Raw genomic sequence first — 24,259 nt, 5'->3', positions numbered from 1 at the left:
TCTCTCCATTACAAACTGGTCAGAAGTCAAACATATATTTAGTGCCATTTTTCGTTGTCTGTTATTCTCATTTATTCTACTCACCTGCCTTAATCTAAGCATATATTATATATATTTATTTGCATGGCAATGCAAACATACTTGCTTTAAAGAAGCATTTTTGTGAATCTAATAAAAGAAAAGCAGTAAGAACACAGAGAACACAAGACATGCAGCATTTAAAGTGGCCATAATATAGTGCCTTTAAGCCTGCTAAAATCTTGTAGGTGTAAAGAAGTAAAAATATGACAGAGTACACAGTACCATCACTCAAAGCAGAGTTCATTTGTGTCAGGTAAAAAGCTCCAACAACACAAAGAGCTCTGGAGCATTTCCAACTCTGATAATTACCTTTCAAGCCTTCCAGCAGTTTGGGATATCGAACGTGCTCTTCTGTCCCATGCCCAAGTCTCTGATTGTCACCTTTCCCCCAGGTGTAGACCTGGCCATCTTTGGTTAAAGCAATAGAGAACTGACTCCCACAGCGCACTTTCACAATGTCCAGATCTTGAAGCTTTTCTATCAACTTGGGAGTTTTGCAACCATCACTGCCTCCTCTTCCCAGTTTTCCATAGTCTCCATCACCCCAAGACCACACCTGGCCTTTAAATCAGAAGAAAGAAAACAAAAAATAATTGAACTGCTTTTTTTTAAGGAACGAAGCCATCCATTTAAACAAATAAATTCTTCATAATCTGAGATTCTACAACAAGCACAAATTTTAAACTGTATTTTAAGGAAAGCAGTTCCAAAATAATGTCTAATTGTTTGCGACAATAATAAAGAACAGTATTTGAAAAACAGTCATGATGACACAACTAAACATAAAAAGTGCAATATATAACATTCATGGAAAATCTATCAGTGTACGGAAAGGCCTTCTAAAAATAAATTAAGTATAGAATTTACTGTAAATCAAGCAAGTTAAAAACTGCTTTCTTTAATTATTTATAAGAACTTGCAAAATGTTTTCTACATCCAATGGCCAAATTTTCTGTTAAACCTATATTAATTTTCAGTTTATATCATTCAAGTGTTTCTCAAAATGAAATGAAATCATCACGTTTATCATGTTCTTTTGAAATACACTACAAAATCTAAGTCTTGATGTAGAAACTTAGAAACAGTCAAGTCATTGTGCATCTGTAGTAAATAAAATTATGGTTCAAGGATGGTGACCCATGCATGCCCAAACAGAAAGTCTTGTTTTATGTTCTGATGCATTTTTGTTCCCTACCCGCATCAACAGAGTCCCTAAGGTACTCTGATAAGCAATAGAAGCATGCAAAGCAGAGACCAGGAAAGAGGAAAAAAATTGATAAAATCTGGGTTTCCATTTCCTGTATGAGCAAACATTTCAGTTTTTAAATAATGCACATCATATAACCAGCTGTATTTCAAAGGAACAACTAGCCTCCAAGAACTATCTGCTTTCTAAGAGATGACTTTGGGGTTTGACCTTACAATGACATGAAAGTTTTTAATCTGTCTCACCCTAGGCACCTTGGTCAGGGATGTTGGAAAGATAAATTTCCATGCAGCTTCTCTTTTGCACTTCCAACGGGTTAAGAGAGACAGCTCTCCTACTCTGAATTCTGACTTTTGTAACAACATGAGATATTTGCACTTATATAGCAACAAATAAAATTCAGACACTTGCACATATATGGGGGTTTTTGTGGGTCCATTATACATTTATATTAAATATACATACACCATAACTCAATATATTTACATATTCATAAGGAAGATACTGCATATCTATGAATGGAAATACTGCTGCAACATTATCTACAAAATGTATAAATGTACATATTTTTTCCCCAGAAGGAATTTCAGCTTCAAATTCTTACAGAATTCAAGCTGCTAGAAATAAGAATATCTTCAGTACAAATATCTTCAGAGTAAAAGGAAGGACAGGTAACCTTACTTAAAATTTTAACTTTTGTTTTGCTACTAACCATTTTCAGTAACTGCAAGAGTCTGAGCATCTCCACTCCCACACGACACATCAATAACTTTGAGTCCTTTCAGCCCCGTGACCAGCATTGGGATGGTCTGATCTTCACTGGAACCTTCAAAACAAAGTGGTTCTGTGAGAAGCAAAACCCAGAAGGCCTTACAAGCTCTTTTGTTTGGATTTTTTGCTTCTTTGCTTTTGGATGTTTTATTGTGAGGGTGCAGGGTAGCATTGTTTAGTTTTGTTTTCAGATTTGAGTGTAATGACTAAGCTCCTGCATGGTTTTTGAGAGACACCCAACAAGGATTTAACCCACTAAATAGTCTTAGCTTCATGAGGAAAGGAACAGAGAATATTGTGCAGATTTTTCTTCTCCATCCAATTGCTTATTTCCAGATAACTCAGGGAATTTAATGGGTTTGAGACAATCCCTCCCATAATTATTTCAATTCACATGAAACCAGATAATGTTCACAAATCAGCTTTAGGTGGGATGCAAGATCATTTGCAACAGGCACTAAATTCTTCAACAACTTATCTGAAGCTATCAACTAACTCACCATGCCCAAGCCTGCCGTAGTTTCCTCGTCCCCACGTATAGAGCTCTCCCTCAGCAGTAATGGCTGCACTGTAGGTGCTCCCACATGCAATATGAACAACATGTTTGCCAGCTTGCTTCCCAGATAAAGCAGATATCATCTTAGGCTCCTCCAGAGGGCTATTTAAAGAGAAGGTGACATACTTCACAAAAAGTGATTTGATGAGTAGGTGATAAAAGGTGCTAGACATACTTGCTAGAATTGCTGCAATTTTACCTGCAAGCCTTATTATTAGACTGAAGTAACAAAATACAAATAGAACTAAAAGCCAAAATTAAGTTCAAATTGTTCAACAATACTACACTAACCACTGAAGGAATGTCTAACAACTGCAACTTCTGTTTTCAACTGGGTTCATGCAATGTTCTTAAAAAATATTTGTCTATTGTTAAAAATACTACCTTTAAGTACTGTATCTGACCAATTAACTTCATGACACTGATAACCTTTCTGTAGTCTCTCTTGTCTCAGAGGGAATTCTGCACTGGGGGAAGACACAAAATCTCTAAAATTAAACAAAACTAAACAATCTATTGACACACACCCCCTATACAATACCATTGTAGAAGACTGCTTCTACACAAAAGCAGGACAGTAATGTCCCAGAAAAATGGAGTAACGTACAACATGACTGCATAAAAAATAATGACCCTGCTCCAACATGTGAGTCAACGTTTCAGAGAAAATGTGCTCTGGATTCATAAAACCATTGATAAAAGGCCTGATAACAGTGCTCACTACTACACCTTCCACCTATGAGAACTTCAGAAAGTAACATTAATAGACAACTAGGAATATTCCAGACAGAGAAAACAAGCAGGGAGAATGCAACTTTTGTTCAATAACAGAGTCAAATGTCAAATGCTGAGCATTGCTTATATACACAACAAAAGAATTTTTACTAAGAATCCAGAATACTTGCAAATAAATGTTATGATTATTTTTAATACATACACTGTATCCCCATGACCTAGTCTTCCACCATCTCCACAACCCCAAGAGAAAACTTCACCATTTGCTGACAAAGCCAGATAGTGATGCCCATCTGAATGTGCTGCTATCTTCACAATATTTCTGGAAGCTAGACTCTGCACCAGCTGTGGTCCCTGAAAATCAAGCAAAAGCAATATGCTTACAAAATCTGCTGACATTTTCCATCACATAACTAGGTACAGTTTTCCTATTTCCAGTTTTATCAAAACTTGGCTCTCAAATTAATGAGTGAAGGCATGAAGAAAAAAATGGTCAAGCATGACAAAAGCAATGCTTTGAAGATTTGTTGCCAATCTTACAGGTCTTCAGTACATATGAAAATGGTGTTTATCTCAACATTACAGGCTATCTTAGTGACAAAGGCTTCTATTTACAGTGTATTTTTCTCTGAGAAACTACACAGCTTGGACACAGTTATATCTCTAAAGTAAAATCCATTTCATATCTTCCAATTTCTGAAGTTACCAAGGCCAGCATAGCAATAAAAGCAACTATCATAGTATCCTTAACCTCTAGCATAATCAAAGCTACAGAATCAATATGCTTTTCATCTAATCAACCCAGGAGACAAACCCCACTATTTCTGAAAGTTCAAATACAACACTACAGAAAGCTCACAAAAAATCAGCATGCCTCCATCTACTCTCCTAAGAAATTGTAAATATTTAGCAGAGGAAACTTATGAAGTAATACAGAACAAATTTTTAAAAACACGTAAAAAACTCTCACCAGAGTGTCGCTGTTATATGCTTGTGTATAAACTCTTCCATTTCTAGATAATATCAGAAAACGTTTCTCTGCACAAGCAACCTGCACAACACCAAGGTTGGCCAGTCCTTCACACTGAATTGGACCACTCACATTAGCATAGTACTTCCAACCTATTAATCCCCAAGCAATGACCTCTTGCAGTGATCCCTAGGAAATAAGAAATTCTGTCAGTACTAAATTTTGAAACCAACAGCTTAGTAAAATCCACAGAGCAAATTATTTTTTAAAACTTATTATACCAATTGTGTCCAAATCTGAGACTGTCATTCTTTCCAATAGTCAATAAAACCTACCTAATTAGAAGATACCAAAAATAAAGACTTGCATGCATCATATTCAGTTCAGACTGGTACTAAATGAGCAATAAGTGGCTATGGTAAGAGATTCAGAGATTTTCAGGTTGGAAAGTTTGGCATTTATCTTTTTCTTTCTTTTATTTTTCTAGTAAGTCAGACCCCCAACATTTATAAAGTCTGGTCTTGAGAATTTAATCTAAGAAACACAACAACAGCTCAAAATATGACAGAATTAGCCACAGTGTGGTAAGAAAGAATGGTTCATAAACCATAAAACTGCACTCCAAGGCTCACGCAAAAAGGGCTGATAAAAGTTAAAGGCAATAAAAGTTACCCAAGTAAGACAAATTTCAGAACTCAAGGTTATGTGGTGAAAATCAGAAAGGATCTTAGGAGCTGTTTTCCTTGCATTCTGAAATTCAGTGCTGCTTTTAGGGAAAACATCTTACTGTATTTGATATTGCAAAAATTACCTTATGAGATGTAGGAGAGCTACACTGTGGAGGCATACAAGGGGTGGCAAGGCGGTCCAAATGGGCCATGATCACCACAGCTGTTTGTCTCAGATCAATGGCCAGCTCATTGTCCTGTGGCAAAATCAGATACCGCAGAAAACTTTCATTGGGACTTAGAGGGTAAGTCAGGAGCTGGAAAAGAGAAACATTCAGAATGTCAGAAAAACATTCAAGGTATATCTGAGACCACACGATAAAGCTGACACAAGATGACTATCTGCAGAAGTGTAAGAGAAAAAGAATTAACTCTGCACATCCTTTCTTCACATTAGAGAAAAATGTGAAACATGAATGCTGACAAAATAGTCAGATCGTGTATATAATAGAAAGCTACAAGCATAATAAAATTTATTGTTTTATCAACCTCAGTTAATAGCTATGACAAAGAGTCATAGTTCAATTAATTTTAAACACAAAATAAAAGCAATCCAAATATGAGAAAAGTTAGCCACATCTAAGTTCATTATCACATCATCATTAACTACAAAACACAATGCTTACCTCTAATCATGCTGTGACATTCTTCCCCCTACCTCAAGAAACTCAAGTGTTCACATGAAAACCAAACAACCATGGTGTATATGCACCTTACATGGAAAACACTACCACCAACTTTGTTTGGATAACTTTGATTATTTTAGGTAGGCAAATGAACTTTCATTCCATCATAATGACTCTTTTAAATAAACCAAGAATACGTACCTGAATCTCTTCCTCAGTATTGGGCATGTCTTTATTACATATTATACTCTGAAACCTTTGTAGCAAAGGTAGAAGGGGTGCACTTGTTCCCTGTGCAGATCGCTCATTATCCGTTTCCCTCGTTCCGTTATCCCACAGTTGAAGCAGCAACATAACTGCAGACAACATTTGGCTGAAAGAGGCAATCAACATTTTCTATTAATAAGCATTCCTAAAACCATTGGGTTAGGTTATCCATACAATTCAATCTCTACATTTTGAAATTTAGCAAAATTGGATGTCAGGGCTTTCTGTTTTAAACAGATCATTAACATAAAAAATCGATTTTGCAGTCTAGATAACATTAGGTCTCAATCACCATTGCTTTAGTAAAAAAGTGCATATGAACTACAATTATTACATTAAACCTAAATTCATGAAAACTGAAGCCTGTCAGCCCTTTCCAACAGTGATGGCTAAAAATCAGAGTGCTCATGCTTCTCACCTTAGTGTACCCCTCTGCACTGCCAGTTCAAGCAATATGGCAAGTGCCAAGTGCTGGTCTTGCAAAGGAATGTTTCCTGGCCCCTTGGTACTGGGAGCTCCATGCACATCTCTATTTAAAAGTCAAACAATATACATTAACCAATAGGAAATAATACACAATTGCTTACCAAAAGCATCTACAGCACCCAAGAACCACTACAGAACTTACAGGAAAATATCAAAAGGGTGATGAAAACAGCTGGGAAGAAAAGCCCACACATTCCAAACTAGATCAAATTTTAAAGGGACAGCTAGGCTTTAAAAACACCCCAAGCTTCACTATCTATCTACAGTTCTATTAAACGTGCTAAGAATATGAAAAACATTTTTCACAGGTGAAATTCAAATGTGTTTTATGATATTCACCTTAAGGACTTAGTTCCAGTATTGAAAAGACATAGTAACTTCTAGTAACTACTGTAAAAAGGTAATAACTTGAAGCCTACTTAAATAACAGGGAAAAGCAGAGGACTGTTCCAAGTCCAACATGAGTGCATTTTCCCTCAAGCACAAAAATCTGTATTATTTTACTATACTTGAAAGGCACAGTTAAGAGTGCACATACATGGCATTACCAAAGCATTCTTCTGCAGATGTATTTACATTAGTAAAACACAATTGTTTTGCTAAATTTTATGCAGTCATTCAGAATATACAAATTCAGATTTTTCTTAAGCAGCTAAAATCATTAAATCATGTTTACAGAGCAGCATTTCAATAGTTCATTAATTTTTTGCTTGCTGGTATAACTACATTGTAAAAGGAAGGAAATCTCTCAAATTTTCTATAAATCACTATGTTTATACCCCCAGCTTCTGAGAGATGCAAGCTTGCCACTTAACAGCTCAAAAAAAGGAACTTACCCAGTCACAACAGACCTTAGGAATTTAGTAGCTCTTTCTACCACTTCCAGCCACACAGAAGACACAGTCCCTTCATCAAAAAGGGATGCCTCTGGTAGAGCTCGCAGTGCATCAAGTGATTCCTGTAACAATTCACTGCACAAGTCTGCATCTTCACCTAAGGAACACAGCAAGAGCAGTTACATTCCCACCTTCACAGAAGTTAGAGAAATGGCTGTACACCATATTTTATGGAGCTTTTTTCAATACAACTTACTTCCTACACACAAAGTTCTCAATTTTCACATGAACATTTGACTGCAAGATTCTGAAGAAATTTTCACCAAAGAAAAAAGAATTCAGGAAGGTAGAAACCCAAACCAGCTGATTTCACTATGCAGCCACTGAGAAAAGAGGAGAACTAGGGCTGGCTGAAGTAAGCCATCACCTGCCATCTGACCAAATGGTGCAGACTGAGGCAGGCAGGTTTAGTGGCACAGGTGACAATTCTGCCAACCTCTGCAATTTGACAATAGCTGACAAGTACACCAACTAAACACAAGCTTCACATTCAAAGCTTTTTCTAAGCTGCTGCTATCATGTAATAATACAGTGGCTTGACCTTGTCTGAAGAATAAATCCAACTTTTCTGAAATCTAGCACTAAAAACCCATGTTTTTCATGAAATCCCAACTTACTTTCCTCAGCATAAAACAGCCCAGAAAAACCCAACATTTATACTGGCTTGTGTGGCTTTGATCAACAACAACATTGCTGGGCATAACACCACATTAGTGCAATTATGCAAATCCATCATTCACAAATTCATAGTTCTATGCCAATATTTAACACAGATATAGACACTTTAATGAGTCACATGGCTTCAAATGAAATATATATGCAAAATGCTCAAGAGCAGACCTACCTGATCTCCAGGCTCTACGAAGAAAAGCAAATGCAAATGAAAGTGCTGCTCGGGATCCAACACGTGCAAGTCCTTCCACACCTTTGCCCACAGGTCTTGAGCTAAATAAAATTATGTATGAATAGTTTCAATAAACTTGTATTACAATAATATATATTTATGCTATGATTATTTTTATAACATATATTCAATGATTTTATAATTTAGCCATATACATGCATATACAATGATACAATTTTTATTTGTAGAGAATCATAGCTGTGCCTTGAGAAACAAGGTGAACAACATCAAAACGTCAGCAACCAAAATTCAACTTCAACCACTTCAAAGAAACAATTCAATGTCCAAATCAAAAAGCGTCACAGAAGAAAATATAAACCAGACCAGCATAATGGACTGCCACCAAAAAAATGCCCATACTTACTCAAAGTGAAATGATGATGCTTTACTCAAAATACACAAACATAAGGCACTTCATGTACTAATTATCTACTTGGGAAGTGTATATTGTTAGTTAGTTTGGACTGCATAATCTAAGCTTACAGACTTCTTAAAATTAATCTTTAATTATTGATAATTAGTTCCACCCATTTTGCCACTGCTTATCTTTCTATTCAAGTCTCAATGCCAAAAATCTCTTTGCAGTTTCTGTACTTGTGTGTGTAAGGAAGAGAGATCACTTCAACTTTTGGTAATCTTCACTGGACTCACATTCACTTTGTTAACTTCTCACACAGACAATCAAACTAATTTAAGCAAGCTCCCCTTTGTAGCCAGCAACAAGAGATTCCCCACCACTTCCAACACTGAACCACCAAGTCTAGTTTGTTTTGTTTTGAGATAACAACAAAAGTGAACAGCCTAGGACTTTTTCAAAACCTATACTTGCATTTTTAGCAATCTAATAACTTAAACATATCAGTACTCTTTTTAATCAGAGCTGAAAAAAAATTCAAGGGAACAGTCTATTCAAAGATATCCTTGTCAGAACTCCAATTCCATAATAACTAGTTGTGATATCTACTTACATTCCCCTTTCATATCTGAATCTAGAGATTCAATCTAACAAAAATTTCTCTAGACAAATTGCTTGTTCTGTCAGACAGCTACTGAACACTTTATTTAATGCCTTATCTGATAGATTTTTCTATTTTTAGGTCTAGACAGCTATCCAGACATGAAAAGTAATCAGATGGTTCCTCACTCAGTTACTTCTCTTGAAACAGTTGCATATAAAATGTATAATTACATCATTTCTCACTCAAACTAAGGAAAACTGCGTTCAGCCTTTTTTGTATTTGTATTAAATAGTTGCATATAAAATGCACAATTACATCATTTCTCACCCAAGCTAAGGTTTTATGTTCTGCTTTTAGGTATTTGTATTTTTTCATTTATGTGAGCTGAGCAACTATTTAACTGAGCAACTATTGACAAAAAATATATTGTTATTCAAACAATGTAATTTCCATTAGCACCATTTCTGAAACAGGCTTCTCCATACTTTCTAGCTGAGCAGAACAAAAGAAATACTTCAATAAATGTATTCTTATAGCTCAAAGTTTAATATCTACAGCAATGTATTACAATAAAAACCTACTAGCACAAAGAGACAGACTGTAAGAAAGCACCAGGCAAGAAGGAGGACTGATGGCAGGGAACACCACATAGTATGGTAAAGCCATCTTAAGAAATAAGAAGTTTCTTGACCATTAATGTTTCACAAGAAGGAATAAATCACATTAAGCCCCCACAGACAGGTTGATAACCTTTCTATGGCTTTTCTAATGGATCAACTTGTTCATGCACGTGTTATTACCTTTTCTTATCCACAGCAGGCAGAGGAACACTACTGCTTTTCCACTTCACTTTGATGTTCTCCTGAAGAACTGCTCTGTTCAGAGCAATGAAATATCGTTCCAGGATGACCAGCCTCTGCTTTAGCCTCATAGCTGAGAGAGCTGTTGTTGCAGACTGTGTGGCTAGAGTCTGCTGTTCCTTTACTAGTACCTGGAGGCATTCCTTCAGTTCATTCACATCTGAGAATCAGAGAGAAATATCATCTTTGTTATATACAGTTTCAGGAAAAATAAAGACAAACTGAAAATTGTAAATTGACCAGAAGTCTGAACACAGTGGAACTCCCCATTTCTATATTTAATGCACATGGTATGACATAAATAAAACAGGTGTTTAAACACAGGTTATCATCAAAACTAAACATATCTAAACCTTCATATTTCATGTCTGAAATTAAAACATCAGGAAATGTTTTACGCCTTTCAAAAAAACAAGTTAGACAACAACTTCTTATCATCATGCAACCTCAGAGTCAGACTTCTCTTAAGTGCAGGCAAGTCCCTTTCAAGTCCCCACAAGAATATGCTTTCATTTTACATATTATCTAAAGTTTCCCAGAAGTTATAGAACTGCTCTCAGAAGCTCTAGGATCATTGCCAAGACCTGCTATGCTTCTGAAACAACATCATTAATAACATAAGATGCTTTCAATTGCAATTAGCAAATAAAAGATCTCACTTAGGTACCAATGCTATAATATTAATTATTCTTTCTCTTCACCACAGCAAGTATGCAACAGCCCAAAGTCTTATTAATCTAATAACTGATGGTGGCAAGTACAGTGTCAAAAACAACTACAACAAAAAACCACTCTAAAATAAAAATTTGGAAACTGTATTTTTATATACTCTGTAGCTTTAATTCCTAAGACAAACACCAACAATGTACATTCCTAAAGGAGTTCTTTTCTGTCCCTTCATTAACAGTCTGGTCACTGACAACCCCACTCTGCTCTGCACTGCATTACTATACTTGTCCCTAAGCCAACCACATTTGTTGCCTGGCAGCTACACAGAAGTATCTTTGTTTTAAATGACACCTGACTAGGGGTATGAAAAAAACCCATATGTCTGCATATATGTAACAATGTGAGAAGACGGACACATTTCAAAATAATTATAAAAAAACCAAACCCAAAACCATACAAAATCAACATTGTTTTTGGAACAAGTGCCTCCTAACTATAGAAATTTAGACACTTTTATGGTAGTCTCTATGGTTAAAGGCTTTAATCTAAGGAGGTATAAAACTTCTTTTGCAACTGCAGCTGTAAAAAGTATTGCAAAATTTTGTCCCCCATCTTTGTGTACCCAGGAAAGAATTCAAGCAACTCTTCCTGCCACTGGATCACACTGCACAGACACTTAGGGTTTGCTGTCAGGCAGCATCCCAGCCTGTTTTCAACATTGCTACTCACCTTTCACCATTTCATAATGTGTTAGATTCCTTCCCTTAGGCAGTTCATATCTTTCCACCTGACTATGAGGGACTTATTTTTTTCAGCAGGAAAGGAAGATTTAAAAAAATTCCTTGCAGTCTAGACCTCTCAGATAGAAGTGACAGCAACAATTATACATCCTGACTCAAACAACAAGAAATATGACAAAATCAACAAGAAATTTTATAAAAAGCCACATCACACTTAATTTTCGCTCTACAAAATTTCCCAAACAACTGTGTAGCACAGAGCAAAAACACACAAAAAAACCATCTCACAATGTACCACAACAGAACATAGTCAATGCTGACATCCCATTTTCATGATCCCTCTAGGCAAGCCACTCAAAGACATAAGTCAGGACTTTTTTCTTCTCTTCCTGAACACTGAAGACCTATCACCTTCTAAAATATTAGCAGGCTATAACACCAAAGTACAAAATGACCATGCTCTCCTCTTCACAAAGAGACTTTGATTAACACTGTTTCAACAAATAAATTTATCCTGCCTGGATATTCAATTATTATTTATTATATAATATTATTCAATTCCCAAATTATGGTCTCATATCCATACGAAAAGTAAAGAAATAGTCAATGAAGAAAAAAGAAGGCACTTTAACAGTTGTGTTTGAGGAAAAGACTCTAGCTTTGGTGCTACAGAAAACAAGCACTGGGTGATAGATTCAGCAGTCTGTCAAGTAATACAGAGCTACAGCATTCGTCCTTCATTCCTGCCTGGCAAGTTACCTAATTGTGGAAACTCTCTAAAATTGCTCCTGAAGTTGAAGACTAAAGTGAAAAAGCACTTTGTTTCAAAACAACACACTAATGAAAAATCCATCATGAGGACTACTAGAAAGAAATACTTAGGACAAGCACAGACCACCTACTCTCCAATCCTCCAGCAATTACTTCACAAGGAACTTTCCCTGAAAGCCTGCAACTGCAAACCTTTCCAACCACTTTCACTCAGCCACAATGACATCCAGGTATTACATAAATGAACAAAGATACATTTCTTGCCAGCAGAATTGCCTTGTTAAGGTTTAGAATTTGACATGTTTCAATGATCTCAGACCCAGGCGAGGTTAAGAAAGCCGGGGGAGAAGGATGTGTCTTCACAGTTAAAAATGGCTACAATTTTAGGAAGGCTTTCTACCAAAATTAAAATATTCTGCTCACAAATACTTTATAAACACTTTCTTTAGTATTTCAAGAATGCAAAACAAAGTTCATATACAAAGTGTAGTAAAGGCTGGAACAGGTAATAGTATCCTTATAACTCAGACATCTAAAAACTGAACCAAGGACTGTCTTGTTTTATTAAAAGCAACACTATTTTAAGTGAGATATATCTATACACTTCCGTACTTTAAATCTTCTCTTTTTCCACAATAAGTAAATTTATCTTTACAAAAAAATTAGTTAAGCTTTCAAAAGATTTAAACATATCTGGGAATCAAAGCAGTGAAACTCATTTCAAAAAACCTTCAAATGTGAGCAACACTTGTTACCGATGAACTGAACAGTCAAATGAGAGAATAGCTTATTAATAGTAACGATTCAGATTTCATCTGAGAAGGTTACAGGGAACTCTTAAAACAAAACTGTTCCCATGTCACTACACCAGCCCTTGATGCCAGCCATCCTATGCTTTGTCAGTTATTCTGTGAAAGGCAGACACATTATTTACCTATTCTGCACCTGCATTGTAGGAGCTGGAGTCATACCACACCAGTTTAATTTCTCAAACCACCATTAGCAGAATACTTGTTAACTGGAAGCTACAGTCAGGTATGTTGCTGGCTGCAGTAGAGCTAGGCAAGGGTTAAAATTCATCACATCTCTCCCTCCTCTCAGCAAACAACACAACTAACACATTTTCACTTCCTAATTCCTCCTGCCCGAAGTTCCCTGCATTAGAAGGAAAAACACAGGAATTGTTCAACCCAGCCTATCTGACAGAAGAGTTAAGAAGTGGTGCTATTCAGATATTTGAACAAAACAAACAGCTGAAGAGAGCAGCTTCTCAAGCCACGTCTGACACTAGCCCTAAGACAGGCAGCATGTCCAAAGGCAGTATGCTCCTGTTTGAGTAGAACAAAGAGATAACTTAACATGCTAGGTGGTTTTTAACACTCATTTCATTAGCTGTTTTAGGGAACACTACATGCTTGTGACAGATAAATTAGGCATCTTAAAAATGCCAATATCAGGCTGAAAAGTTTCCAGGTTGACTCACAAACTTCAGTAACAGCAAATATAGATGTTACAATGTGGAGAGATTTCAGACTTGGAAACACATTTCAAGCAGATTTTGGCATGAATCTACTGTTATAATGAGTACACATTCCTGTCACCAGCAGAACTAATGTGCTCTAATTTCCTAGAGAATTTCATATTTTGTCTTCTCTTTCCCCTTCCACTACAAACTATTTCCAATGGACAAAGAGGAGATAAAGGATGCAGTTGGCTTGGCTTAACAGGCTTCTAACAACCCTTCAAACCTCTAGAATGAGCAAATTCAGAAGTTAGAGGGAAGGACAAAAATGCCATCATATACACACAATTTCCTTCAGAAAATAGGCTTTCAAAGTTACTTTGTACCAACAAAGACTAAAATGCCTAAAGGTCATTTAGCTTTTAGCTTTCTGCTCCCCTCTTCAAAAGATGAACAACATAAAAGTTCACCTTATTAGTATTCAATAGGAGAAAGAAAGTGAAGTGTCTGAAGCCTTATGAGAAGGATCTGAGAACATCTGGTTTGTTAAGCCTGGAGGAGAATGAGGGGAGACCTCATTGTGATCTTCAATATCTTTGTTAGGGGAAGTGAAGGGGTAGGTACCTGTCCTTCACTCTTGTGACCAGTGACAGGACTCAAGGATATGGCACAAAGCTGAGGCAGGGGAGGTTTGGGTTGGATTTCAGGAAAAAGTTTTTCACTCAGAGGGTGGTTGGGCACTGCAGTTCCTCAGGGAAGTGGTCACAGTGAGTAGCAGTGTTTGGACAATGCTCTCAGGCACATAGTGTGACTTATTGGGGTGACTTGGAGAGGGCCAAGAGTTGGACTCAATGATCCTCATGGGTCCCTTCCAACTCAGCATATTCTACAATTCTATGATTTTCAAAGTTTTACAGCAAAACTTGTTTAAATTTATGCTCTAATACTCATGCACAGAATTTAAATTCCTGTCTGTGTGTAAAAAATACTAACACATTTGTAAATCAATTGTAAAGCATCTACACTTGAAAGTATGAACCAAGAAATTTGATAAAAGCCAAAAGTATCTCAATAAAGAAGGCTACAAGAAGGGTTTTTTTCAATGTCATGACTACTTTTTAATTACTTCTGAACACAGTGTAAATTTAGATTTCATTGTGTAACTAAAAGCCCCTTACAGGATGGAAGTCCTGCCTATCTCCTTCTCTCACAACACAAATGCAGGAACACAAGTGCACTGGGTAATGACAAGTATCTCAACAGGCTCACTGAAGTCACATGGTTAATTTTAACCTTGCCTCTTCAGTAGTGCCCATAAAGCATTTCCTGGTGCAATCTTGGGGATATTGTACTAACAATATCAGAACAGTAAGGTGCAACACTGAAAAAAGTATGCTCAATATAGCCACCCTTAAGCATATTATGACTAAGAAAAAGAAGCCCAAGAAGATGAAATACTGCTCTATTTTCTGCAGGCTTTGAACAACCACTTCAAAGAGTTTCCTCTTTTTTTTTCCCCATACCTAGGGCTGAACACCTGGACCTCAGATCATGTAAGATGTTAAAACCTGAAAGATCTTCAGAAAAGAAAACTGAAAAAAGAAGAAAGTAGTAAACAAGGATTTTTAGGAAGAATCAGAGGAACTTCTTTATGAATGTACTCAACCTGGTATGAATACAACAGGCAGAAGATATTTCAAGGGAGCATTCATCTAAAAAAGGAATAGTTTAACAGTGGTATCACAAAAGAGCTGCATATGAAATAGAAGAACACTAAGATGCAAAAGAGAGAGAAAAAACCCACCTTAAAAGTAAAAAAATGACTTACACATGTATTTATTATTATCTTATGTATTCTTACAGTTCTTGGAATAGTAGGATTGTCACCAAAAATAAGAAAAAAAGAAAACCACTGTGATATCTTTGCCCTGTACTGACAGCACAGTGATCTCAGCATAAATGAGACCTAGAGAAAGCATTTTGTTTCTCTGAACTTGTGCCAGGATGACAAAACAAGCACGGAGTTGAGGGGCACATGAAGTACTGCTCCTCAGCACATTTCATGAGCAGGTTTCCATCTGTGCTCCCACAACCTCCCAGCCCTCATGGGGAGGGTGTCACAAGGCCCACTGACCTAGATTAGCCTGCTCAAGTTCAACACCAAGATACCCCACACTTGGCAAAATGAGATTGCATTACAGCACCTCTCAAACATACAGTGTCCAATATCTAGTTACTATTTTCATAATGTAAGGCTGTAAATCATTCAACTCAGCAGAAACACTGCCTTTAAATGCCTCTTCAGTTCTTTTTGTAACATAACTTTAAATCTCCACCTCTGAGTTACACCTTACTTGTAAAGGAATATAAAACTGTAAATGAAGACATAGTAAGTCTTTAATTCTTACTTGATCAGCAATGATATATTTAAGAAATAACTCTCCTTTTAAGAAGTTCCCTCATGGATTTGACAAGGAAATGTTTAGAAGTTCATTTTTCAAAGGATAATAGAAGAAATGCTTAAAACAGTTCTCATTTTATGAAACATTAACAGGAAGAATCAAAATGGAACGGATGCTGTAGCTTTTTCAAAAATAATTACCAAGCCACAATTAGGATGGCTCTAAAGGCAGCTATTAGCTATATTTCTGACAAATGCAAAACAAAAATTTACAAGTTAACCTCCAGTCATGAACAAAAGCCCCACTTGTGGTTTACTTATACAATAAATGTGTTTATTGTATAAATAAACCACAAGTGTGCCCCTAACACTGTTTAAGGATTTTTATCACAGCTAGGTGATACAAACTTCAAGCACAAATGGTAACTTGTGCTTGAAGTCAAGGAATACAAATTTATTTCTGACAAATTATAACATCTTCACATGTTATTTCTAGAACAAGAATCCATACATGTGGCAAACCATACTATATATAAGTATTAAAAGTAACTACAAGACAGAAAGCTGTTTCTTTCTGAAAGCTTCAAACACACAAATATCCTTTTTATTTTGAAAAACCGCTTCTTCACTTTTTTAAAAAATAATTGGAGGGTGAGCTTAAAGACCAAATTGGAGGGTGAATTTAAAGACTTTGGTCAGCTGGAAGAAATTTGTTAAGATCTTTGACATTTAGCTTACTATTCTGTAAAACAGTTTTATTTTACTTTTCAGCAACACGCATTAAATAAGAATATAAGACATAAAAAATGTGACCTTCAGCTCACATCTCTACAGCACCTTCAATTCTCACTCCCTCTTCCACTGTAGTGGCAATTCTTGTCATTCCTGATATACTGCAAGATTCTGTCCTACTACCAGAGTGACAGCAAATCCATCTGTCCTCCTGTCCTCAAGGAAAGGGAGCAAGCAGGCTGGCACAGAGCAGAGGACAGCAGCCTGGCAGCTGACCTGTGGCTCATCAGAAACAAGTATATCTCCCCCAGCAAACACAGCTACACAGATGCAGATTCTGGCACTGAAGAGATAATACTTTTCCCAGGGATCCTCAAGTGCTTCTGGGTAAGGGGAAAGGACAAGTGACACAACAGATGTCTCTGAAGTTTGTACATGCCAACATCAGAATCAGGCAATATCATGTACCAGGAACTGTAAAATAAACTACTGAACTGAGGCTTCTTCTGATCTGCTATTTTTAAACATGGACAATTTTAGACAATAAACTGCTGCTCTAGAGTAGCAAACAGCCACAAACCTCAAATGGCTTCAGTATCAAAAGCAGTATTTTTTGGACCTCCACACGAAGATGTGAACACACAAACTGCTGTTCCACTGGCACCACAGGTGCAATTACTGTCAGCAAAGGTCAGGACAAACAGTTAACTGAACTAACCATTTCAGCCTTCCTCCCATGATTCACACAAAACTATCTACCAGACCATGAAACCAAAGAGAAAAATCGCCCATTAAACCATTAAACTGCCTGCAGAAAATTCAGGCTTCAGAAACAAAGCAATTTCTTTATAATATCTGCAACTGAAAAGAAATATTCTGAAGACATTGGAACTTTTCACTGGGTTACTTCATTTATTTCAAGCTGGTCTATCACTCCTTCAAGCAGCCTGAAAGGGACAAATTGACTCTTCAAGTCAAGAGTCTAATTAAACTTGAAATTAATTACAGCAAATGTTTAATTTCAGTCACAGTTAAACCATGTATCCAACTTACTTCACTAACCTAACAGATGTAGATGTCAGCAAGAACATTTGATACAAACACTTCCTGATGTATACAGAATACATGATGGCAGTGAAAATGACCAAAACAGCTGTGATACCTGGTTGTTTACCCCACACCCAACTCTCAACAATCGATTTGGCCCTGTAGGTGGGCAGTGGAGTCTCTTCTTCATCCTTCTTTTCTTTGTCGTTCTGCTCTTCTTTCTTTGATGCAGTTTGGCATTCAGTGCTATCATCTAAAGAAAACAAAAGGGAGGGGGGAAAAAAGACCAGTTAAGCTACCTTCAAGTCAGGTTGGAATTCAGGTCTAGATTAGAAATATAGAGGTGAAATCCCCAGTCCACAAGCTTATAGAAATGTTGTCTACCATTAAGAGAACATGGCGGGGGAAGTTGAAGTTATATTTTACCAGGTTAACTGTCACAGGTGCTGGGTCTCATGTTGCATTTCATAAGACAGTGACCTTGCAATCCAGAAATCACCTCTGTAACCTCCTCAGCATGATGGACATTTAATATAGGTACCATCATGTAAGAATTGCAGAGGATTTGCAATACACAGTACTGCAAAGAAGGCACTTGAAGTCAGACTGTGCTCCCAGCTATCTGTATTGCTGTAGCATTTACTTGGTTTTATATTCTGTTTCCAAGAATAAAAAAAAAGACAGCAATAGCCTATATTTCAAAATCAAGGAGAGCTACACATTGGCATTTACACTACTTTTATGCAGCAGTATGTCAACATCTGTAAAACATCTAGCATCTTAGTAATTACTGGCAAGTACTGAAAATAATACCACCATTTTCTGCCCAAGCAACAAAACATCATGTGCAATCTTTTTGAGACTACTTTCACAAAGTCAGAACACAGACATTAGTCACTTATCTCTGTAATCAAAGGCTGCCTGAAAGTCACAATTTTCTAAATGGAGTAGAACTAGACAGCTGGAAGTTTCTCTTTATTTATACTGGGACATGGGATTTCCATATCCATACCTTCAGTCAGCTCAATGCATAGGATTGCCTTGCAACTGAGGGACAAATGGCCAGCCACTTTCCTCACCCTGACATTCTTTTCAAACCATACTGCTCAAAATTTCTCAAGTCCAGCATTTGAAATTTGCCTATGAAGAGTTTAGTTCCAGCCTTTTTTACCTGGCTTCTAGAACTGATCCATCCTTCATTCCTATCTGCCAGTCTAGTCCAGAGACTCCCTCCCTAAATGTCCCAGCCACAACATGACAGATAATCACCATTATTTTGTCTTTTTTCCTTTCTCATCCCACATACCCCACCAAAATAATACATTTGTACCAGCATATATCAGAAGAAAATAATAGGCAAGAGGTTTACATCAGTAGCCAGACATGGAACATCTGCCTGCAGCCTGCCTCACACTCATGGAGTGAGATCAAAGGCTCTCATTACCTCAGAATGTACAAAATGCACCTATCACAATGTACAAGAACATTCAACTATTCTTTCCATCTGGCCTAACAGAAAATTAATGCCTAATCTGGTTGGAACTGGATCTGTGATTGCCTCTTTGGTTTTTTTTTTTGGTTTTTTTTTTTTTTTTTTTAACTGGAGACAATAAGACCTCCCAAAATAAAGTTCTTTTGTGCCACCTTAATTACCCAAATTTTAAATTAAAGCTGTTTCCTGACCTGTAACTGACAGGTGTTTAGGAGGTGGAAGATGAAGACTGAAGGGCAGGAAAAAAGGAAAGGAAGCATAATTGCAGTACCCATGAGGGAGCTGAGATTGTGGGCCAAGGAAGAGATAGCAAAGTCACTTGAGAACAGGAAAATGCAATTTGGATATACTTCTTGTAAGTGGCAAACAGAGAATCCAACCGTGTCCCTCAAACAGAACAGCCTGTGAGTCACCAGTTTGATAACAATGTCCAAAATGTGATTCAATGCAGCTGTTTCTTTTCAGAGGCACAGGAGAATAACATGAAAAGTACTGAACCCATTATAGACCAAGGACCCTGCTCAGCCCCAGTGGCTCAGAATACTTCCACAGTAACACCATAAATCTCACTGTTTCTCCACTCACCCACACGTCTAGGGACACACTTTGCAGGGTCTGGAATTTTAGTTAGTGGGTAGAAGGATGCTGTGCCAAGACACAATTTACAGGCAGATGTAGGAGAACTTGTTATGCTTTTCAACAGATCCTTGGCAAAGGATGACAACCAAGGGCTACAAACTTAGTCATTTAACCAAACTCCTCATTGCAAATAGAGAAGATCCCAATCCAGGTGGGAACTCAATCTTTGTATGGAATAAAAACAACCCTGGCACATAAATCCACAGGAGGATTTCTTTCTCAATTGTCTGTATGAACCAGGAAGAGGAGCAATGAGAGAAAAAGTGGGAAGGAAATGAGCTAAAAATCACATTAAAAGACCTTGTCAAATTGTTCCACAAAGACAGTTCACTAAACTTGCAAAAAAACTACTTGCCACATAACAGACAAAGCTGGTATCAGTCTAGACTGAAACCAGCAACACAGACATCATAATTATGGAAGTTCTGTTATGCTTCATTAAAGATTTTTAAACAGGAAGACCCAAAGATTTTTCAGAAAGAGGGGCAGGGAGGAGAAATATCTTGAGCAAAACCAGAACAGACCAAAGTAACAAGACAATTTTGCAAACAATGCATTCAAAAATACAGTGCAGTGTGTCAGTATGATTTAACTTAATTTTGTGAATATTGTGGTGGGGGAAGCAACATAACATCTCTCTGAAAGACTTTTCCCTTTATTATGTTTTAGTATACAGCCTTATACCTCTAAAGTGAGGCAGGCAGGCACAGCCAGCAGTCAGAACTGAGCAACTGAAGTAACCCTCCTCAGCTAGAAATGAGCTCCCAAACCAAAGCACAGCAGCTCACCATGTGTGCACTATCTTGCACAGCCATGGCCTAATCTGGTATAAACAGAGCATAAAAAGGAAGCACTAAAAATGGAACTTACATTTCATAATCAATGAGGGAAAAAACCTGACACTGCATAGCGGCCTCCACCACCTGTTCTAGTATGGTCTTGTGCTGCTCTGAAATGCCAATGAACTCATGTAGTTGGGAATCCCTCCGTGGCAAGAGAAAGCCTGCAACAGTTCCCCTACAGATGTTGACAGGGCAAAAAGTCACACAGAGTGCTTTAGAAAAGGGCTGTGTTCTATAACCATCCTAAACCACTATTTGGTAATCCCAGATCCAGGAAATGTTTCAGCTGCAATGTATTTTCTGTCAAAAATCCTTGATGTTTTACACACACACCCATATATATATACACATCTACATACACAAAATTGATACTTGTTATTTGTGAGGGAAAGATCTGCTTTACCATTTGCAAACCATATTTATACAGCCTTCTAGGTCAGATGATAAGATTTGATCTCCTAATCCTAATTAGAAATAAAGTTTCTTTTCTTCCCTGTACACTATTTTTGAATGCATTAAATTATTGTTTGAATTGACAATAGAGCATTCTACACTTCTGAAGTCAAGCTGTCCAACAGAGTGATTACAGACTTCCCTATCCTGCAGAGTATGAAAATCCACAGCTGAGCACTGAATTCTTGAGTCTCTGTGTACAGCCCACAGCTGGCTCAGGGGAAGCAGAAGAGAAAAGTGCCACTTCTCACTTTTAACAAGTTCTCCCTTGCACAAAAAAAAAAGAAGGCTCAAAGCAAGAGCCAGCCCACATCCCTACACACTGCTAGTTTGATTTATAACGTGGTTTGCACAGCAGCCACCATAACCAATTCCCACATGCTGTTATTCTTGTCATAAATATTTTGTTCCTGCCAGCCTCTCTGGAATTGCTTGTGGCATTTGGACTTCATTTAACCTGCCTGCAGGTGCAACACTGCATGAGGTTTGTGTATTTAGAGGCAACAGGCAGAGAAAGTCCAACTTTCAGGAAAGGGGGAACAGAAGAGGAAGCCCACAGTGTTTACCAAAAAGCAGGACAGATGTATGAAGCTGACAATTTTCTATTTTTGTTCTGGAACTGAAAACACCTAATTGAAACAGAATCTTCCACCTATGAAGCCTGAGGAATCAAAAATAACTAAAAAATAGCAAGCCACAAAAGAGACTTGTGTGTCTTAAAGAGACTGCTATGTCTTAAAATTTTACAGTAACAGTTCTCTAACTTGAAAATTTAGTGAGAATAATATTATTTGATACTTTTTATTATTTTCAGAACACAGATTGAAGTATACAAGGTATTAATCTAATCCAAATATCCTGAGGGCAGCCTGATTGTCTTTGAAATACAGGCCATGCTAAAAGTGCACCTGTATTTGGACATCACTACTGTCACAGCTGTGTCCTCAGATGGTACTTGGAAACACACAAACACATTCTGCTGAACACATTTATCAAACGTGTTTTTTTTAAAGTGCCACGAATTCAAAACAAAGACCTTATTCCTAACCAAACATTCTTGCTAACAGGAGAAAAAAAAAAATGCACTACTTTTATATTCTTCCTAGAGGGAAAAGGAATGGTTTTTGCCATCAATAGCATGTTCTTCCAGTCTGCTGGCACTGCTAATAACCACTGACAGCATGAAGTGCCTCTTCTGAACAGTCCAGTCAGCATCATCAGAGAGCTATAGCACTAGTGAAGAAATATATTTATATATATATGTGTGTGTGTGTGTGTATGGGCTTAAATCAAAACTTCTTTAAAAAGACTGAATAGAAGGGACTACATACAGCAATCTCTCTTGTTCATCTCTAGATTAGTCAATTTAGCAGCAAACTCTGAATATTGACATTACTCTATATTGCTTTTAATATGAAACCACTGGGTTTTATACAAATTTCATTACTTGTGTGTACTTTTCCCTCTCGTCTTGAATTATATTTGCAGATCATTTATGCAGAAAAGTAAGTACCAACTAAACAGTTGTAAATACTTTAGATTTTTAATTTCATTAAACTCAACTTAAGATGCAAGTTCAGAGGTGCAAACTGACCATCAATTTTTCTGCTTCCATGATCAAACATACAACCTGATTGACAGTGACCTAAAATAGCCCTTTTTTTCCCCTCAAGCCTGGTAAGCAAGATAGCTGTATTTTAGAATCCTGTAAGCCAACACAACAGCATTTATGAAGACTAACTTCACTGAAACACAGTTCATACATTAATCCTAAGAGCTAAAATCCTACAAAAAGCTGTTATTTAAATCTCCAAACTACTGCAGTGTTTCAAGAGATATGTAGAAGGACATACACCCTCCAGCTGTGGAAAGGAACAGGTATGATCTGTGCTGTGTAATACCTACACTTAACTCCTCCAGAAGCAAAGACCAGTGGAAGGTGGCATTTTAGTTTTTACCTTTGTTACTCACCATACAATTTTAGTGTTTATTTTAGTTGGCACTATCTTAATTGGCACTAAAATAAACTAAATTAATTTTTCCCACAACAGTAACAGGTAAGTGATCTCCCTGGCTTTATCTCAACTCCCAAGCTTTTATATTTTTATTTTTATATTTATTTTAATATTTTATTTCCACCTCTCATGGAGGAGGGGCAGCAGGCAAGGAGCTGGAAGGGTGAGCACCTGGCTAAGGTCAACCCACCACATTACAGTACTGGAAACAAGAAGTGGCAGTCTGTCTTCACCACTATGTACATGAAGAAGCTTTCAAAAGCCTCATCACAGCTTGGACATTTTAGCATAACATAAAAGCCTTATTTATACAGTGAAGTGTCAGAAACTCTGTATTTTTAAATAACAGTGTTCTACAATTTTTCTCTCAATCAACACTTTTTGAACTTTCTGAGATGTGTACACACAGCTGGCATTAAAAAATAAATTCTCATCATTGTTCAGAACAAGTGTCATAAGGGTGGACAAACATGAAGTCACAGACGATTGACTTAGCACTTCTGGATTTTTATTTTATACTGCTGTCTATATTTTGCATCAGAAGTGACAGATTGCATTTTCCTAGCTGATATTTCAAGGATTACCCTGAAAATTAAAAACAATTATACTTCAACATCTCTCTATAAGCTTTCTCAGAATTACTAAAAGCACTAAAGCACCATAAGTAACTAAAAATCTCAATTCTCTGCAGCTACTTAGCTATAAAGATATTGGAAGAACAGTTTTCTGTCAAGGACTAGCACAGGTACAACTCTAAAAAGCAATGTGTAAGTATCCAGCACAAAAAGATAATTTTGCTAAGCAAGAAAAAATATATACATCATATAATTTATATGGCTAATAAAATCTAGATTATGTATATTTTAATATATATATTAAAACATATATAAATAAATAAATAACTATAAATATATATAGATATATAAATATATAAATAATACCCTTCAGTA

General features: G+C 36.8%; 1 protein-coding gene across 3 annotated transcripts in view; it reads right to left on the bottom strand.

Moving 5' to 3' along the window:
* HERC2 (HECT and RLD domain containing E3 ubiquitin protein ligase 2) overlaps positions 1-24,259 on the bottom strand; it is a 102,480-nt gene that overhangs the window by 65,449 nt on the left and 12,772 nt on the right. For 2 of the 3 annotated variants that reach the window (XM_059493267.1, XM_059493266.1), the window contains exons 4-15: positions 17,984-18,121; positions 9,987-10,206; positions 8,168-8,268; positions 7,264-7,420; positions 6,360-6,470; positions 5,876-6,047; positions 5,132-5,305; positions 4,321-4,509; positions 3,553-3,704; positions 2,560-2,717; positions 2,001-2,114; positions 391-642 (exon numbers count right to left, since the gene is read on the bottom strand). In XM_059493267.1, the coding sequence (XP_059349250.1) occupies positions 391-642; positions 2,001-2,114; positions 2,560-2,717; positions 3,553-3,704; positions 4,321-4,509; positions 5,132-5,305; positions 5,876-6,047; positions 6,360-6,470; positions 7,264-7,420; positions 8,168-8,268; positions 9,987-10,206; positions 17,984-18,121 (1,938 nt within the window). The remainder of the gene's footprint in view (positions 1-390; positions 643-2,000; positions 2,115-2,559; positions 2,718-3,552; positions 3,705-4,320; positions 4,510-5,131; positions 5,306-5,875; positions 6,048-6,359; positions 6,471-7,263; positions 7,421-8,167; positions 8,269-9,986; positions 10,207-17,983; positions 18,122-24,259) is intronic. The other variant, XM_059493268.1, reaches the window with a different exon arrangement.

The sequence above is a fragment of the Ammospiza nelsoni genome, chromosome 2 (assembly GCF_027579445.1).
Source record: "Ammospiza nelsoni isolate bAmmNel1 chromosome 2, bAmmNel1.pri, whole genome shotgun sequence".
In the NCBI taxonomy this organism is placed as follows: domain Eukaryota; kingdom Metazoa; phylum Chordata; class Aves; order Passeriformes; family Passerellidae; genus Ammospiza; species Ammospiza nelsoni.
This window is presented reverse-complemented; position numbering and strand designations above follow the sequence as displayed.